We start from the raw sequence: 21230 nt of genomic DNA, 5'->3' as shown, positions 1-21230 counted from the left end.
CATATGGTTTGAGTAAAAAATATCCAAATGTTAGTTATAATATACTTAATAATACAATTTTAATAAATCACAACGGACGTACAGATTATAAAAAAAAATTCCTTAATACAACAATGAATACAAATAGCAGTTGTAAATGCGTACAAAATAATATTTCTTTTCAACAATATATATTTTTTAATTTCCGCGAGGATTAAAATTTAAATCATTATAGTATTATTAAATATATATTAATATTTATATAAATATATATTATATTAAAAGGTAGGTAGGTAGGTAGTAGTTATTATTATCGACTATAATTTCTTCTTACACTATAAACATTAATAACTACATGCTAAACGATAGCTGAAATAATATTAAGATTTAAGTTAAACGAAAACTGTAAAGAAATCACTGGCGCTAGGCATTTGGTAAGCGGCGGGACAACATAATATTATATTGTATACCGTACAAGTAATACGGCGGGTTTTTATATTTTATCCTAAATAATAATAATACAATTTAAACGAACTAACGACAACGACTGCCCGGGCCGGCGGCCCCGGTGTTACATCAAACGACTAGCGTCATGTCTTTTTTATTGGGATAATTCACTTTTTTACCCTGCCACAAACTGTTGTGTATGGTAAACGCGTCGATGGTGACAGTCAGATGTTTAGTGTGCACTTGCGAAAAACACTTTCCACCCGAATTATACCTGTAAAAAAATAAGAGACAATCATTAATGCATAATAACATTATTAAAAATAACGTCGTGTTTGTTTTCCGGGCTAACACAATTGATTTCCGAATGACAATTACTACAACGTGCAACATAGTTATGAATTTTAATTGCAAATTTTCGTCTATGATAATAATATACGCATAAATGTCATGAAAAATAAAAATAATTTCTAATTTAAATCAAGAAAACTTTATTTTAATAAAAACACTTGTTCAACTGCGAGATTTATATAATTATAAATTATAATTATTGCATTAGAATAAATTTATATATTTAAGATTCATTTCCGAATTTGGAAAATTATTTTACAGAGCTGTTTTTTCGTATGTAAATAAAAAATATTTTTTACAGTGTAAAATATTGGTAGTCAACGACCATATACAGAAAGCTATTGCAAACGAATAATTCATTATCAATTTTGTTTTACTTTTTACTGATTCGACTCACTTGAAAAACCTGTCAAACATGCGATCGGTGACTATTCGTGGGCCGGTGCCGTAGAGTTTGGCTACCTCCTCGCTCTCAGGGTAGTACAGATAAAGGGCGCGGAATTGGCAGCCCGTGTCCCGGAATAGCACCAGAAAGTGCCTGGCCTCGGACCGGTTGATCTCCTCGAGTACCCGCTTTTTGGCGTCCCGGTTCACTACACCCGGGAACACGCAATATTCTACCGCGTTCAGTATGATACCGCGGTTGGACTTGGTCACAGGTTGTTTGTAGAGCCTGCAGTGAAAACGGAATAAAACGGTTAGTTTAGTTTAAGACGAGAATTGAATTTACCACGTATCTTTCACGTATCCATAGATAAAATACGAATGTAAAAATATACCTAGGGCCACTGTAATCGCTACCACCGCTCTCACTCGCGGCATCATCGAACTTTCTACGGACAGGTAGAGACCCTGGACCGGATGGCGATGCTGCTCTCCTTGGCGGCGTGGCACGTCCCAATCCTGAATCCGTGTCGCCACACCGGTATAGCATACTGTCTTGGTCGCAGCTTGAACCCCCTACAAATTAATATTTACATAAAAAATTAATAATATATTGATAGGTATAAGAAGCACACCACAGACTAACCACGTGAAACAAAGAAATGCATGTCCACGTGTGTATAAGTAGGTATAATAATAATAATATGTTACCGTCAAAGATTGTAATACGTAACAAATTAAGAGGACGACACAACCACATGTGTTGTCCTCTTAACATTAATAACTAGACCAGTAGACCCAGGATGACAAATAGATTTTTTTAAACGTGCAAATGTATAATATAAAAAAGAATATGTTCAGCAGTGTCGTTACTTATAAAACAATAAATATATATGGACAAATGTAAGTTTTTCGATGCCATCAAAAATAACCTCATGCCACTTCATTTGATAACCTTGGCATAGATTAGTAAAAAAAAATACTTCCGATAACATTAGACTGTATAAGAATTGACTGTAAAAAACGCTAATGAACATTACTTTAATGATGCATTTAGCAATATTTTCTAGGAAAACTCCTGCTTTTTCAATTATAATTGATGTGTTTATTGAATTTGATCATTGATTTAGAAACGGGTCTGAGTCGAAAAATCGATGTATACAATCAGTACAAACAATAACATACTTTTAGACATAGTGATTTGTCGAAAATCGTACTGTGTTATGTAAAAGATGGTCGTCAATCGGATACATAATACATTCATATACAGTAGAATCTCAGTAATCCGACAGTTATCAAACCAGGGTTATTGCCAGATTAACGAAAACACCGGATTAATGGGGGTTCACATAAAAATACATTATTGCTTATAAAATTTTATGTTTTTACTTATATAAAAAAACGAATAACCTATTAATGTATTTTATTAAAACATATCAATTATATATACACTCATGATACATACTAATTTATTATCTACATACTGTGTGCCTTTTGATGAATCAGGTTTCAAAAAATTATCTATATGTTATATTATATTTGTATGGTTATTTGACAGATATAGATTGAAATAGCCGAATTATTGGACGTATCGGATTATCTAATGGCCGGATAACCGAAATTCTACTGTAGTAGGTATACACAATTTAAACAGTCATGACGGACAAATGATGACTTATTGTTATTTTGTTATAATATTTGTATACATGCACGATTACCAATGCACATGCCACATTACATATAAATATAACATAATATTTAAATTTAATTAGTAACCAGTACAATATAATCAAATAATTGTATTATGGACTGTGCAGCATCATATTACATATCTAACCCAATTTAAATATTTTGCTATACAAAATTATCATAATTTTCTACCAGTATAGTACATTAAGGAAATTCCTTAGTAATAATTCTAAAAATAGTAACAAAACATAATGATGATATCGCCCAATGGTATTGGGCATTAATCATAAAAGCTAGGAATTTACGTTATAATATTACATAAATTACATCATTGACAGTAACATAAATATAATATTATATAATGTAAGTAATATTATAAGGATGCATATTTTTTTGGCAAGAATTATAGACCAAGTAAAATAATCGGTTCACTTATTATAAATTATTATCCAGAACCATTTAAATTAGTATTATAATTTTTATTTCTTTAAACCTAAATACTGTAGGAAGGTAGGTGATGGTGAGTATTATATGAAACAACATTCTTTGATTTTTATGATGCAGTAATTAGTCATTATAGCTTATCGACTGAAATTATTTATACACAAGAAACAGTCGTTATAATATTTTATGATAAACTAAACCGCCAACTAAATTTATAAAGAAGACAAAATTTAAAAAAATTGCATTGATATTAATAAAATACAAAATTTCAAATAATAATTTAATATTTTCATTATAACTAACGACAAAAATGTACTTATGCATACTTTGCTACAATTAGGAGCATTTAAAAAAATATGCAATTCTAAAACATAAAAGGCCTATTTGTTAATGATATAGATTAAAATTTAATAAAACCTAGGTCATAGATGTTAGAAACAAAAAAATTAAATCAATTTTTGTGAACTGTTATTATATCCTATATCCTAACAAAAAAAAATTATAGAATATTTAACTAGGTATAAAGATTATTTGCCTTCATAGAATAAAAAAAAAAATATGCAACAAATTATCAACCTAAAATAAAATACTATATGTTTTCTAGTTAAATTATGTTTTAACTAGTAAATAATAAATATTAAATTGGCTTTAAACATAAAAAAATCTATGGTCATTGATACACTAACATTTATTTAATACTTAAGAAATATTTTAAGTTTAAATACATATTTCATTATTATACATATTATTTTTTTAAGTCTCAACTAATTTGTAGTTTGTAGAAACATATTAAAAATTACTGAACAATCCAAAGCGTCAAGAAAATATAAAATTAAGTATAATAATAATAAGTGTATGCATTACCTAAAATAAAAAATAAATATACAGTGAAAAATCTTTATAACAAAACTCGTTACAACAAAAAAATTCTGTAAGTAAATAACATTAAGTTAACTTGTAATGGTCGGTTTGATTTAAGACCTATTAATTACTCTCTATTACAAAAACTCTCAATAATGAAAGAAATCACATGGCCCCTTCAGATTTGTTATAGAGAGTTTTCACTGTATTTAGCTATACAACATCTTAAAGTATACCTTATATACAATAAAGATGATTAACAAAAAAAATAAAATAAAGACCATGAAGTTTTGAACTATGATTATGATCAAGGAAAACAAAAAACATTATTGTAGTATTAACTGAAACATGCATTTAATCATGTTTTAGCAACATGCAAGCGGTTTATCTGTACTGAGCATTAATATTAAGTAGATAATTGTTCATTAAGCAGAATAATTGTTAATTAAGTAGATCATTTTGAATAGGATGATAAAACACCTAAAACTATATTAATACCATTTTTATTTTTATCATTTAGGTATAGCTGGTTTGAAAGTTAGTATTACAATCATTATCATGTACTTGCAGATAAATTTCTGATGTCAACTTATCATTAAACATTTCAATAGTTGATGGTAAAAAAATACTCATTGACAATAAAAGTATTTTTTTTTTTTTACAACAATAGCAAATACTTTTATATTTTATGTAATTGATGAATAATATAGCTAATGAACTACATTAATTTATGTATGCATATAATTTCTTTGACTTACAACAAACAATTTTTAATATAATTATACTTATGCGCTGATAGTCAAAATAGTTATTTCTAAACTTTGAATTGAGATTACTCAACATAGATATCCACCACCACCATATTTGTATGTTTTTGATGTAAGATTATCATGCTAATTGATCTTCACCTTCACCATTTTTTTTTTTTTTTTACATTTAGCTTACCATACAAATTCATGAGAGAACTGGATTTACGAGGTGCACTATTGTAGTATCCAAAATTTGTTTTACGCTTTGTTCTGTCCAAAGAAGAATCTGTAAAAACGTTCGCCAAACATGCTACCAACATTTTGTAAAACAAGTACTACATCCTAAGACTACAGCATATATAGAAAAATTTATAAAATTATTTATCCAAGATTCTTGCAATATATTAGAACTCTTTAGATTTTGGAATAAAATAAATTCATCAATATTATAAAATATAAAACTAAATTTAATAACAAGTTGTTTTTTAAATTGAAACAGATTGAATTCTTATCTTTAAAAATTAAATTAATTAAAACGAAATTATGTTTTTTTGCATTATAATTATTAAATTTAAATTTGAAAGCCCAAATAGAAATAATCCAAACAGTAATAATTAAAATATTTATGATACAGTATGCTTAAACAAGCATAATGCCACACATACACAAACATCTTGTAATCAACATTGCTATAAGAGCAAAATATACAATTAGCAAGCAAACTATAGACGACTAATATATATATATAAAAACAAATCTGTTTACACACATAGGACAATATTAAAAAATACTAACCTCTAGAATTTTTGTAAGATCCATGACGATCCAAATTTCTTGGAGTATTGAGTTTCCCTTCATCAGTCAAGTCTAAACAACAAAAGAAGTTGGGGAAAATACTTATAAGCACCAAACAGATGCAACCTGATTTGTAATTGTGACCCAGGAACATTTAAAATTAACATACCTGAGTAAAGAGAGGAAGTTGATGTTCGCCGCGTTTCGGCTAAGCAGTCTTGTGATCCTCGGTAATAATCTCGTCTAATTTGTGAGTTCAATGCTACGTGCACAAAATAACATTTATAGTTTAGTAGTGTTAAACAAAAAAACCAAATAAAGATCAAATAAAAAAAAAAAACATCAAAAAATATAAAGCGTGAGAATACAGGAATGTTGTTATAAAGAGTTAAAAAAAACAATAAAAATAACACTCACTAGCAAGATTTGTGATTGAACCTTTTTTCCCTCGAGATGGTGTCATTGTTCCATCAGGAGTATCACTCCGATCAACATGTATAGTTTTTGGTCGAGGCCGTCCACTCTGCATTTTACTCCGTAACCTTGGAGGGCCACCCATAGTATGATTGTTATTAATTTTCAACGAGTTCAAAAGTTCTTTATCAACAGTTTTTCCCTTATAATACAAAAACAATCATAAGTAATAAATTAAGTAAAAAAAAAAAAAAAAATAAGAATTTATATCAATGACAACTATATTATTTCTTGCAACTAACTTCTCTTTCAGCTTCTTCAATAGTCTTTTTAATTCTATATTGTTCTAGTATCACTGCCCTTCTCTGTTTTTCTTCTTCTTTCTTGCGAAGTTTCATTTCTTCTTTCTCTTTCTCTTTTTCTTTTCTTTTCTGTGCTTCAATTTCTTTTTTGTTTTTAATTTCTTCTTGTTGTTGTCTTCGCTGTAATGACAATAAAAGAATTCTTTCTTTTTTCTTTTCCATCTCATCAATGGCTACCTTTAATACAACATAAATTAATATACTTTGTAACATAAAGACAAAAGACAACTTTTAAAAGTATATACATACAGGATCTGGATTTTGGTTTTCAATAATGAGCTCAACTCCAGAAGTTGAAGTTTTGGAATGATTGGTTTTACTATTTGAGTTTTGCAACACTGCAGATTCAGAAGCAGATTTGCTTACTGGAGTAGAAAATTCTTTGGACTTGGCAATTGTTGAAGAATTAAAATGTCTAGGGGAAATATCTAAGTTGTTTAGCGACACAGAATTGTTTAACACTTGAGTCAAATTTCTCTCCTGTAAATCAAACACATTAATTATATTTTATTTATTTGTTACATCACAACAATAATGATATACTTTTGATACAATTTTCTTCATTCTTAATGGAGGTTTAGGTCGTTTAGGTGTTTCTTCATCCTCAAATGAGACATAAAAACCTTTATCAGATGTGTTTGCAGATGTATCTTGACTAGTGTTGGATATAGAGGTATTATTGTCGTTGAAGGAATTTCGATTAATTGGCATATGTGTTCGTGTAGGAGATGGTATCCTATATGTTCTATGCCCGGACGTAATTTGAATTCTATTCAAGCTTTCGGAAAGGTCAAGATCCGACTTATTTGCATCATTGCCTAAAATCAAAAGTAAATACAAAAGATATTTTTTGCCTGACACTTGATATATATTACAAACATACCAATGAATGAAATACTTTGAGGTTGCATATCATCAATGGATGGAGTTGGCATTTGAGAGTGGCTTACAACATGATTAGAATTACGACGAGGAGGAGGAACTGGCGATGAAGGACTAGTTTTAACACCAGACCTATTTAACAGAGCAAATTCAGACTTTTGACGTGGCGACCCACTTAATGACGACGGTTGAGAAGATTTTGGTATTGTGCGACTAAAAACAATTGAATTATAATTTAAAATTATGTTTCAAATAGCCAAAACATTTCAACAAGGTTATGAAATATTTACCTGCCATTCCAAACATTTTGAGATTCTTGAGCAAATGTCTGTGGTGATGATGAAATGTCCCAACTTTTTCTGAATTTTTGTTGTTGTGGTTGTTGTTGTTGCTGTAGAGGTTGTTGTTGGTTGTTGTGTAAGAAAAACTGTTGGGATTGCGTTTCCTTGTTAGGTGGCATTATTTGTTCATACGGATCTTGTGGTAAATAATGGTTGTCCGCTGGTGAGTATAAATTAGGATTTGGCAATGTGTTTGAAGAAACAGGTCTTTGATTAACATAACCTTGCTGATTTTGGTATTGTGTATGTTGTGGTTGATTATAATTGTTAAACGCTGGCATTGGTGGTTGATTGTGATTCATAAGACTGTGCCATTGTTGATTATTATCAGTGTTGTTATGATCCATATGTTGAATCATTTGTCCATTGGGCATTACACAGTTATTACCTTGATGGCGGTTGATTAAGTAATTTTGAGGTTGGTGAATAGAATGATTATTTTGATAAACTTGTTGCAATGACTGGATACCGGGATAATGCTGCATCATTTCAGACTGTAAACTGTTATGGTGCATTTGATTTTGTTGATTAGCTAAACATTGTAGGTCTGCTTGAATTTCTTGATAATTTGAATGCATTCTGAATTATTTAAACAAATTTATAAATTACAGTGTATATATTTACATATAATATATGTAATTAAAAATAAAAGTTTATTAGAAAATGAAAAAAACATTAAAGTAATGATATTTACTTGGATAAGGTATTGTAATCTTCTGTATTTATGTGATCTAAATCAGGTGTCTTGCGATCATCGGTGTATTGACTCATTCGATCAGACCATTTACTTTCCATCCCATTATCCTTTTATAACCAATTATTTATTAGTATTATAAACTTAAATATTAAATAACAAAACTTTAAACAAATACCTGAAATGAAAAAGACTGCTGAGCTGTTTTAACGGAAGATGGTGAAATATTACCGTCACTATACATCATTCTGCTATAGTTTGAATCAGGGCTTTGTAAATTTCTACCACCATTTTTATTCTAAAATCCAAACACATAACATTTGGATATTTTTATCAACAAATATGTAAACTTTTAAAAATTACCCTTGTGACAGCTTGGAAGAATGCAGCTTTTCCTACTTGTTGTCTTTGTCGATTCATAAGAGATTCCATTTTACGTTTGTCGTTTTCAATCTGTCGCCTTTTTTCTTCTAATTTTAATTTTATATTGAGCAATTGTGAACTCATAACAGAACCGTCACTTTCAGAATCATCTCCTATAAAAATTTAAATCATAATATTTAAAAAAATATGTGTTGGTGAAAATAATGATTTTAAGACTAAATTGTTAAATAGCATTACCATGATCACTGTGAGCAGCAGATGAAGAACTTTGTTGTAACCATGTAGTTGTACTAGATGGATTTATGGGTTGTGAAGTAGTATCAACATATGACAAACTGCGTTTAAGTGTGGGCATTGGTGGTTGAATAATAGATTCTACATCGTCAAAACTGTCATACAACATCCGTTGAAGTCCTTGGCTATTGTTTGATGCATCACTAGAAACCCTTGACATTGCTAAAATTTGGAATATTTTAATGTCGTTTCATAGATTTAATTGGCTAATATTAAGTACCAGGACTAGTATTGGAGTGTTGTAATAGATTAAGAACACCAGAACTATCATTTTCTTGAGAATGAGAATTAGTTACTTTGCTAATGCTATCTTTTCGTGCAACATGTATTGCCGGTTCTTTGTCTGGATTTCGACCGAGAAAATGTAAATTATCTTGTGATCCTCCAAAGTTTTCAACTGTTAACTAATTAAAATTAAAATACAAATTAAATTAATAATTTCATAGTTTTAGAGCTAGTTAATAATGCAATACATACTTGAGAGTCTTCAGAAAATGAATTTCTTCGTGATCGTCGACCAGCATATGATTGTTTTCTCGTGTCTTCCCAGTGTGTAGGTTTGCCTGCTGCTACATCATTATTAGAATCACCATTACTGGGATTTAACATTGAATTTAAGGTAAGGACAGAACGATTTCGATGAACGACAAATTGTTCTTCACCATTACATCTAAAAACTCGTAAGTATTAAAATAAAAATGTGAAATATAATTTTTCAAAATTCATTAAATACCGGCTATTCTTTTTTCCGTCTTGAGGCGGTTGAGGTGTTATTGTATTTGAAACTTTTTTCACAGAATTGTTATGTGCCATGCCTAAGACAAAATACTGCATAAATATTTGCAACAATAATATTTAAGTGTATTAATTAAATAAGAAATAAACAATATGTATAACATATATAACTTCACAACATTTAACTACATAAAAAATATAATTTAAGTACATCATAAACAAAACAAAAAATATAACTTTCAAATAATTTTAAAATTTGTTCATTTGTCTGTTTTACATTAATGTTCAACAAATCAAATTAATCAATTTGTCTCTATCTGTGAAAATAATTTTTATGTTATAAGAGTTATTTTCTAATTTAATATCAATATTTTAATGATTGACGTATCCAAGGAATTAATAATTTATAGTACATGTCTTGGATAGTATAAAGGCGTACATAAGTTTTTTTAAATAGTAAATACACCCATATGATATGAATTAGAAAAAACATTTTTTTTTTTTCTATTAAAATGTAGCAACTTCAATTGCTTTATAACATTTATTTTATAGGTAAATTTGAATTTACAAATTTAACTAGTATAAAAATTTTTTTTACTTTTAAAAGGAAATTATTATTCAAAACTTTTTTTAAAACAATATGATTTATAACTTTATGAGCAAGTAAAAATGGGTAATGAGTAATAATAAATATTTATAAAATATTTTCTATAAAACTTATAAAAAAACAATGAATAAATATAATATTTTATATGAATATAAAATAAACGTTTTCTTTTAGAAATAAATAAGACTCTACTAATCTATTTATTTATATAACATTTACCAAAATTCAAAATGCTATACAAAACATCACAGAGTAACATCAGAGTAACATGCAGAAGTATAAAAATATTTTAAACCTTCAATTTAATTCTATTTTTAGTATTATATTCTGTATCACATAAATTATAATTGCAAACATTAGCAAACTGTTAATAGAACCACACATTAACAACCTCAACAATTATATTAAGGTATTTACATTATCCAAATTTGATCTTGGAAAAAGATCTAAAATTCAACATAACAAAAAAAAAGGTGTAAAAAACACAAACAAAGCTATGCGGTGATAATTGAATTTTAGAGGCATAAATACACAAACAAAAATAACTCATAACCAACTCGAATAATATTCAGATACCTGTAAACCCTGTTGAATGTGAATCCAAATTACTGCGGAGATCCGGTATAACAGAAATTGCTTGAGGTAACAAACGTTTATGTGCTACTCCGTGGATATTTCTCGGATATGCTATCACCACAAGCAAAAAAAATTCTATAATGGTTTGTACCTTTTATATCAGATATATTTATGTAACCCCATTTTTTGTATTATTTTATTTATTATAGTCGTATAATGTATTAATTGTTGGTTAAAAAGTTAAAAATATTAAATCCATTCGTCCAATCATAAACTTAAGGTTAGAATGACAATCATGCAGAAATTCATCTATCTCAAAAATATTTGCATATAAATTTGAATATACAAATAATTTATTAAATTTATCAAATCAGATATCAAAATTTTATTTCACATTGTAAAATTTTTTATTACAAACAGTAAAGATTTTAATTTTTTAACCTATTATTTCCAAATTAATAACTGTAATAAAAATCTGAATTGGAACTAAAATTAACAATAAATAGATAGTGGTTCATGTATAAAAATAATATATAAACTGTGGACGTGTAATTAAATTTAATAATGTTTTAAAAAGATTAATGTTGATTAATAACATTAATATTTAATAATATAATATTTGTTCTTAATATGAATTGTGAAAACTTAACTAATATTACTTGAATTGTTTTAAATATTTTAATCATATCATGTTAAATGTAAAATTATATTTAATATCATTTTGACTGCATAATATGACTGATTGATTGATATTATTGTTACTATAGTATATTATAATATGTAGTTTTTAACTAAAATACATTATTTTTTTTTAAATAATCAAAAGTTTTTAAAAATTTTGTTATTCATAGTATTAATATAGTTATGTAATTATTTTCTTTAATGCTGTATATTAAAGTTTGTAGAAAAAATGTCCATCTTAAAATGTGAATAGCAAATACTAAGTTTAATTTTTTTTTTTTTTTATCAAATAGAATAAAATAATATATCTAGATCTCAGCATATAGATATAAGCATAAAAATATTAACAATTTTAGAAAAACAAAAATAAATTATGAAATGCTGGTGGTGTTTGAAATGAAAATGTGTGTGTAATAGTTTTTAATAAATTATCTGATTTCTTATATTCACACTTCAGCCATTCATAAGCATAACAATTATTAAAAGATAGTATTCTAATTCCACGTCCACAAAATAATAATTTGCAAAAATAAAATTTAAAATTAAAATTACCGTCTGCCAAATCATTTCTACCCTGATTAAAACTGACACATTTAGCTGGATGTATTTCCAAAACATTGAACAAATCAGCAAAAAAGGCAATCAAATTTGTTTTCATAGATCTGTAAAAATAGAGACATAAATAAGTATTTCTAATAAACATGATACAATTATAATCATATTATTACCCTCTTATATAATACACATCTTGTGGCCTCATGTGAAATATGCTAAAAGGTAAACTGTGATCACAAAATTCATTTATAACACTGAAATTTTTTATACAGTCTGTAGATGTCGGTGCTTTAGATACAGTGATATACTGCCAAGGCAATTCATCGGGACAATAAAAAGATATCAATGCTGCTATAGCTGCACCATCACTGATTTCATGGAAATCGTTCACCGGGGAAATGTCGGGTACAGACGAATTCTCCTAGATTTATATACCAAATTAAATTAATTTGAAAAAAACAATAGTGAAAAAGTATTGAAAAATACTAACCATTGAACTTGATATTCGATGTTTTAAAGCCTCAACAGTACGATTAACCCATAATAAAATAGCTTTTTCAATATCTTCAGGCATTACAATAGTGGTTCTGTGAGGAACATGATTCAGTCTTTGTATAGCAGCCATCACACGATTAGGTGTTGCTACTTCTTTTGCATACAATGTCATAACAGCTTCCATTATTGCCATGTGAGCACTCTTTACAAATTAATAACATTAATACAAAAATAATATTATTAACTTAAAGTAAAAAAAGTTAGCATTCAATTCTAATAATATATAATTTATCAATAATTTACAAATATTTTTTAAATAATTCTCACAAAAACTTACAAGTTTTAAAGGAGTTGTTTGAATTAGAACAGTCTCTGTTACTGAAGGATCATTTACAGTTACACCCTTTTTATTCAAAGCTTGGATAACTCCCCAGTGATTGAGATTGTGATAATTTGGATCAGAATATATATTTCCTAATGCCAGACAATAAAGTTCAGCATTAGCTAAAGAATGAACCAAAGGTGGTTTTAAATGCTCTTGATTCTACATAAAAAATATATATATTTACTAAATTAATAATAACATTTAAAAAATATAAATCAAAAATACTTATAATATAAGAGTATTTTATACTTACATCATGATCTTTATAAAATGGCTCAATAACATTTTCTGGAATTCTATTATTGTATGCTTTTGATAGAAGCCATTTTATTGTAGCTCTTTGTTTAGCCTGTAAAAAGAAAAATAATGTTAAATCCTTATGAACAATTATTACCATTCAACATACAACATTAAAAATTAAGTATGGTATAAAAATAATAAAACCAATCAGTTTAAAATCGAAATTTATATGAACTTTAAATTATTTAACATTATCCTTTTTTTATAATCATTATAGTATTAAGTTAAAAGGTATTTAAAATAATTAACAACAATTAACATTTGAGGATAAAACACTGTAAAATATGTAATAAAAATAATACATAATTGGGATAAAGCTTAAATGATAATGTTTAAGGATATTACACTAAGTTAATTGTTAAAATAAATTAACTATAGTTTTACATATTTCAGATTCTATAATATTGTATGATTCTACCTTTGAACATAAACAATTGTTATAAAATAGTTCATAATTAAAGCACACAAATATACTCAAAGGAAATCAGTACTAAAATCAGAAATACAAATCTATGTTACTTCTGTCACTATTTTATTTTTAACTATTGTAAAAAAATATTTAAGTGACTATTCAAGGGTATTTTCGGTACTTCAGAGTTTTTCTGTTATTATACCAATAGTTGAATAAGTGAAAAAAAAAATCAAAATGTATAAGTCCCTAGAAAATTAATTATAGTTGCTAATAATGTTGTCTCTATCTTACAAATTATAGATACAACATAGAAAATTTGAGTTCAAAAATTCCACTAAGTGTTTATGGTTTCAATATTGCTCATTATTCGCTTTACGAAGATTTGATACAAACCTTTCTAAATAAGCAATTTTCTAAGTGCGTAAATGTCGTAATAAGTGGACGCTACATGGGCAATGTTGTTGTCTTAGTCTTAAAAGTGCTTAAGTGCGTAACATAGCAAATTTAAGCTCAGCCGATCAAGATTTACTTTGTAAGTTTAAAAATTAAAGTGAATCTGCTGAGCGTAAATTTGGCATGTTACGCACTTGTAAGACAGAGACAAAAAAATGTCTGTGTTGCTTCCTCTTACACGTTACACGAATAAACCTTATTTTTGTTTTCAACATAAATATATTTTTGATAGGTACACTATTATTGTTTTTCTGAGATTCTGACCGATTTTTCAGGGGCGGCGCCAGAATTTTTTTGAAGTAGGACCAATAGGTCAAAAATTATTTTTTTATATTTTTTAATTTTTGGTATTATAAATATTAACTCTTAATACGAACTTAAATAATTATCAAAGTATCACTATAGAACAGGAGTGGCCAACTTGCGGATTGTGTCATACTCGTATGCGACTCGTCTTATTAAAAAAAAAAACAATATTTACTTATTAACAATAAAATTATAAAATATATTTATCCACGTGGCTCGTGGACGTATTCATGTTGGCTACCCCTGTCACCTTTGCTATTGAGATATTTACCTTATTTAAGGATCTACTATAAATTAAAGTTTTATGTAAACATAATTAAGATACAAAAACCCGGTGTTAGGTAGGCATTGGAGACGGAGAGCTTAATATATTTTCACGCAAGATAGTGGTGCATTATTATTTTTTATTTGTACCTAATAAATTTTATTGCATTCTTAAAACAATTTCAAGAAGAGTTAAGTGTTTTCAAAATATGAAGATATTTATATAAACTAGTTTTAATTTTTATAGGAAGAAGTTCTAATAACATAGGCGTAAATTTGGCCTGCTAGAAGGGGGGGGGAACTACGGTCTACGATTATAAATTATAAGTTTCATCCATAGAACGTTAGAACAAGCCCGAGTTTTGTCCCCCCACACCATCTACATCTAAATTTAACAATTTCAAAACATGTATATAAATACTTTAAAATTATTTATTTAATAAAACCAAACAAAATTTAATTCAATTACCTATTAATAAGTAAATAAATAATAACATCTTAATATTAATTTAACATGATATACCTATCGGGTTTCTGCTTAGGAATTATGACATGATGTAATAAATTAAATTATTGTTTCTAACAAAAAATTAAAATTGAAAGAGGACTTAAAAAAATAAGGAGGGCTATACATTTTTTGGGGAGCTAAGTCCCCCTAAGCCCCCTCCCAATTTACGCCTATGTCTACTAATATGTCTACTAATGAATTTTATCTAGCGGGATTCAAGTTACTGCTTGTGGAATGATTTTAATATACCTAACACGTTTATTGCAGCGTTTATATTAAAAAATGATTACCCACTTCATGACCATTCACCAATTATAAACCAGCTTGGCTTAAATAAATAAGCAGATGAAATGCTTGAAGCTAATTCAACTTTTTTCAAGCATCTTATTATTCTTATTGATGGTATAATATAGTATAGTTACTCTTCTAGCTTCACAAGTTCACAACTACAAATATCGATTAACTTTAAAGTGATTAAATCTTATATTTTCGTGTACGTCACCAAGGATTTTATTTCCAAAACATATAATCAACACACTAATCATGAAAAAAATCACACATGAAAGCATTAAACCGATAGTATTGTATATACATATAGTATCGACGTCATGAATCCATCCACTCATATTTAAGTACACAATACACATCATTCATGCATATTTTTGTACCAACTATATTATCAATGTGTTCACAATTTTATATCTAAAAGAGTTTATTTATATTTATTTTTTTAAATTCAATTAATTGTGTGATTTTTTAAAATAAATTTAATACTCATTGCATCTATTAATTATTAATTTATTATACTTGGTAATATGTCACAACCATTTATTTTATGATATACAAAACGAAAATATCTAGTTTTAAAATTTAAATACATTACTTTTTTGTATAAAATGTACACCATGAAAACAAGGTAGGTAAATATAATGTATTAACTATTTACTATTTATACTAATACGAGTATATTAGATTTTAACACTTTAAAGTTACGCATTTTAAAATATTAAGTGTATGCTCATCTAACTCTATGTGCGTATATCTCAGAAATGAGTCATGCGTTCGTAGTTCGTATCACAGCAAACATAGTAGGTACTTGCTATAAATTATGACGCTTATTACGTATGATGCATAGAAATAATATTAAAAAAAGCGGGTAAGTCATGTATGTCGCTCTGCTGTACAGTAGGTTACAAGTGGGTTACTGTAATGGATGGCATTAAATTTGAATCCAATGATATTATATCATGGTATACAAAAAACGATTCTGAGCGAAGACGGTTTATCTGTCTAGGATATATTATAGATTATTAAAAATTTTCAAATCTTAGATTTAAAAAGAAAATTTTTTATGAATTTCTAGTTTGAAATAATTTGCGAATTTTCGTGATTTTTACATATGTTGTCAAAATTCAAACTTTGAATGCTTGTAAAAAAAAAATTGTGACTACGCATTTCTTTTATTTTTCAATATTTATTGTAAAAATATATTATGAGCCTTGTATTAAATTTTCAAATCTTAGATATAAAAAGAAATTTTTTTATGAATTTCTAGCTTAAAATAATTTCTGTATTTTCGTGATTTTTACATAATATTCTTGTCAAAACTCAAACTTTGAATGCGTAAAAAAAAAATTGTGACTATGTATTCCTTTTATATTGCAACTGCTATTGTAAAAATATGTTAGGAGCCTTGTATTAAATTTTCAAATCTTAGAATTAAAAAGGAAAACTTTTATGAATTTCTATCTAAGATAATTTGAACATTGCCGTAATTTTTACGTATTTAGTCAAAATTTGAACTTTAAATGCTTATAAAAAAAAATTGTGACAATATATTTCTTTTATTTTTCAATTGCTATTGTAAAAATATATAATGAGCCTTGTATTAAATTTTCAAATCTTAGATATAAAAGAAACATTTTTTATGAATTTCTAGCTTAAAATAATTTGTGAATTTTCGTGATTTTTACGTATTTTGTCAAAATTCAAACTTTGAATGCTTATAAAAAAAAATTGTGACTATGAATTTATTTTATTTTTCAACTGCTATTGTAACAATAATGTTAAGAGCCTTGTATTAAATTTTCAAGCTTTCCTGCCTAACAAATAAATTTTTATCGATATTAATTTAAAAAAAACTAATATCGATCGAAAATTTGAAATGCCTATGAATAATTCAACTTAAGTCGATTTTTTTTGAAAATTGCATGGTGGATAGAATATACTTATATAAACATTAGGTGAAAATGTCATGTATCTATAGTCATTTGTTTTAATGTTACATCAAAAACCAAAATCGATTTTGTCGAAAAATGAGTGTGCGTAAAATTTCCCGTTTTCCCTTAATTTTTAGTTTGTTTTTCTCAATTATTTAGAAAGGTATTAAGAATTTTTTACTTTTGACCCCCCAAAGTACCAACTAGATTCACTTTCTGATCGAACGAGGTACTGAAGTCAAAAATCGAAGCATTTTTACTGCCCCAAAACGTGATGACAGACACAAAAAAAAAAAAAACACACATCATGGTAAAATCAATACATTCATCGCTTCGCTCAGAATCTAAAATTATAATTTATTTAAACAGATCTTGTTATTTTATGTTAACAATTTTTACGTTATTCAGACTAAAAAAAATGAAGTGGTAACAACAAACTTTTGTTTACAATATGAATACTATATAAACTAAGAAACTACAATAGTAGAATCTAATTCTGAACTCGTGAAGTCTGAAGATCTGTTGTACAACAAAAGCCGGTTTTACGACATGACATATTATTACGCGTGTTCTTGAAATTGCAGAATAATAAACATCGACTGTACGTAGCTAAGCTAATGCAAATCACAAAACGTTATAACTTATTATTATACATGCTGACATGCGGTAAAATGTTGGAGTACTAAGAAATTTTGGTAGTTAAACCAAAAACCAAGTGTTAAGACAATTGTAAATTCGTACAATGTTTAACTCAGTAGATATCTAGTACACTATCAGTACAATCTTTGTAGATGTAATGAAGAACCAGTCTGTTCTAAGAAGAACAATATATATATGCAATACCTACTTAATTTACTAAACTAGACCTATATAAAAATATAAGTTAGTGGGCAGTAGTAAATTGAAAGTCATGCATATATTAAATGTATTAACTCTTTTGAAAAATAATAGGAAAGGAAAAAACAAATTTTGTAAATGGAAAAATTGCAATTAAATTCCTTATGAAAAAAATATATTTTAGAGTAAAAGCCCGTAAACTACATTAACTAAGCTAATTAATAGGGCTAGGATTTAAATGCATTTGCATGTTTTTTTCCTTAAGTCCAAATTGATTGGTTGTCAGATTTGTCCACGATTTAGCTTATTCTCATTTAAATAGAACCAATTTTTTTTTGCATATTTTGAACATAATGCATATACTTGTAATTGCATATTCATAAATTTTTGAGAATTTGATTTTTTTTAACTTAAATTTTTGAATTTTTATAAGTTATTATTAATTTCAAATGGTACTTCACGAAATCGATAGTTTTTGGTTTATCCGTTGAATAGTAAATATACAATAGCATAAATACTAGTGAAGTACGATAAAGTATAGTTTTTTATTTCTGACGCCGCAGTCGCCGCACCATATATGGTGAAATCCGCGGATTCCTTTACTATGTTATTCCCTAATATAATTCATTTAACATGTTTGGCACATGGGGTGTATAGAATTAGCGAATGTTTACGAAATGAATATTCTGCTGTTGATAAATTAATAGCGACGGTTAAAAAAGTATTTTTTAAAGTTCCCAGCCAAATTATTAAATTACGTGAACTATTCCCGGATTTACCTTTACCGTCACAACCGATTATCACTAGATGGGGTACATGGTTAAATGCATTATAATACTATCCAGATAATTTTGATTCAATCAAATCTGTAATACCACATTTATACAACGAAGCAAAATCAATTATAAAATCAAAAGAATTGTTTGAAGACCAACATTTACAAAATGATTTACCTTATTTAAAAAGTAATTTTTGTTTTCTCACACAAGAGCTATTACTAATCTTGAAAAAAGAACACTATCTCTTGATGAAGGCTTAAAAATTATTTTAAATGTGAAATATAAACTCTATAAATAGTATAAAAATAACGGGAGAGTAGCAGAATTGGTAAAAACTAAAATGGATTTCATAATAAAGAAGAATAAAGGATTCAAAACACCTTTAAAAATTCGTAGCATTATAAACGGTGAATATGAAGAGGAAGAGGAAAATGTTAATATTAATTTAACCCCAGGACAAAAATCGCGTCATTTAAATATGCTCCAATAACCTCGTGTGATGAGGAAAGGAGTTTTAGTCGATATAAATCTATCCTACGTTCAAATCGCCGTCGTTCGTATTTAAAAATTTGAAGTAGTAGCATGTAATAGTATAAACTAATATTTAATGTAATAATATAAACTAATATTTAATATAAAAATATGAACTAATAGTAATAACTAATAAGTAATAATAATAAATTATGAATAATAATAAATAATAATAAAAATTTGTTTTTGCATATTTTGGTAAATAAAATGCATATTTTACAATTTGTAATTTGCATTTAAATCCTACTAATTAATATAATCCGTAGTTTTAGATTATCATAAAATGATTTTTGTTATTTTTATAAAAGCTCAATTCTAATATAAGTGTTATAGGTATCAGCTCGATAATAATATAATGTTCTTTGAATCATTGTTATGTAAACGCTCAATTTAACGATTAGCAATCAATACTCAATCCCAATACGGAACATTCCACAAATAAATATGGACTACTTAGAGTATAAATATAATAGTATAATAATACCAATATTATGAAAGATAATTTGTAAGAATTTGAAATTGATAATACGAAGTTTAACACTCATTTTTCAATTACTTCTTACTTATAAAGGTTCGCCTTATTACCTACTACTAATCTGTAGACGTTAAAACAATTCATCCTACTCTTTGACCTCAATTGAGATTGAGAACGAGTAAATAATATCATGAACATTATCTTAAAATGAAAAATTTCTTGCATAATAATAGGTGCGATAGGTATTTAAATTTTAATAAATTGTAGAAAGACGAATATAAAAATATAAATCGGGAATACATTCGTGACGATTCAATCACAACAATCACATATGGTAACATCTGCTGTTTTTTCTATTGACCTTGAACTAAGTTCGTACACAGTTGATGTCCTTAAACAAACGGTAGTTAATTGTTATTCTGATGCGACTCTACCCCTATTTTCCATCGTTTGATGTTCACTATTTAACACCACAAGCCGAGAAAAATAAATAAATAAGTAGATATTAAATCGATACATTTATTTTGAGCCGGCGATGGTGAGTGAAAAAATATCTTTATATTATAATAAATTCCTCGTGATTAATTTTATATATCCCAAGACCATAACATAATATTAATGGACAGACAGGTGTGGTGGACCGCATGGGCCCCCACAAAACGACTTCCATTGCCAACGCCTTCTGACTGTAAGAGTAGGTATCCTCCTACTAGTTTATTTAATAACATTAATGTAACATAAATCTATGTTATGCAAGACAAATTTCACTAAAAAAAAAAAAAAAGCTTATGGTTTTAAAAAGTAGTTCGTATTTTTTCAGACCTACAGATGTTTGAAGATATATAATTTAAAAATATCTACATCAATAGTACTTAATATAATAATGTGTTCAAACATTCAAACAATGACAAAGTTAAAATTACACAAAATCAATAAAGCATTGTTAAATTATTAAGATATAATCTATATTTATTAATGTTGAAGATTTGTTCAAAAACCCAAAATAAATACTATTTATAAATTATAATAACAAAATAAGTTT

General features: G+C 27.2%; 1 protein-coding gene across 5 annotated transcripts in view; it reads right to left on the bottom strand.

Annotated features, from left to right (window-relative positions):
- Window positions 1–277: 277 nt before the first annotated feature.
- Patronin (calmodulin-regulated spectrin-associated protein patronin) overlaps window positions 278–21230 on the bottom strand; it is a 28341-nt gene continuing 7388 nt past the window's right edge. For 2 of the 5 annotated variants that reach the window (XM_015507885.2, XM_015507882.2), the window contains exons 2-26: window positions 13358–13453; window positions 13057–13263; window positions 12715–12921; window positions 12398–12645; window positions 12222–12331; window positions 10989–11099; window positions 9804–9885; window positions 9548–9740; window positions 9291–9474; window positions 9014–9232; window positions 8756–8928; window positions 8571–8690; window positions 8393–8502; window positions 7648–8277; window positions 7359–7570; window positions 7019–7293; window positions 6725–6955; window positions 6416–6652; window positions 6117–6315; window positions 5869–5961; window positions 5700–5771; window positions 5101–5190; window positions 1557–1737; window positions 1175–1450; window positions 278–700 (exon numbers count right to left, since the gene is read on the bottom strand). In XM_015507885.2, coding sequence (XP_015363371.2) covers window positions 556–700; window positions 1175–1450; window positions 1557–1737; window positions 5101–5190; window positions 5700–5771; window positions 5869–5961; window positions 6117–6315; window positions 6416–6652; window positions 6725–6955; window positions 7019–7293; window positions 7359–7570; window positions 7648–8277; window positions 8393–8502; window positions 8571–8690; window positions 8756–8928; window positions 9014–9232; window positions 9291–9474; window positions 9548–9740; window positions 9804–9885; window positions 10989–11099; window positions 12222–12331; window positions 12398–12645; window positions 12715–12921; window positions 13057–13263; window positions 13358–13453 — 4701 coding nt within the window. In that variant the 3' untranslated portion in view covers window positions 278–555. The remainder of the gene's footprint in view (window positions 701–1174; window positions 1451–1556; window positions 1738–5100; window positions 5191–5699; window positions 5772–5868; window positions 5962–6116; window positions 6316–6415; window positions 6653–6724; window positions 6956–7018; window positions 7294–7358; window positions 7571–7647; window positions 8278–8392; window positions 8503–8570; window positions 8691–8755; window positions 8929–9013; window positions 9233–9290; window positions 9475–9547; window positions 9741–9803; window positions 9886–10988; window positions 11100–12221; window positions 12332–12397; window positions 12646–12714; window positions 12922–13056; window positions 13264–13357; window positions 13454–21230) is intronic. The other 3 variants (XM_015507883.2, XM_015507884.2, XM_089218440.1) reach the window with 3 other exon arrangements.

Source organism: Diuraphis noxia, unplaced genomic scaffold (assembly GCF_037042655.1).
Source record: "Diuraphis noxia isolate RWA-SAM2 unplaced genomic scaffold, SU_Dnox_SAM2 contig0001, whole genome shotgun sequence".
Lineage (NCBI taxonomy): Eukaryota > Metazoa > Arthropoda > Insecta > Hemiptera > Aphididae > Diuraphis > Diuraphis noxia.
Note: the sequence above shows the minus strand (reverse complement) of the source record. Positions and strands in the feature narration are given on the sequence as shown.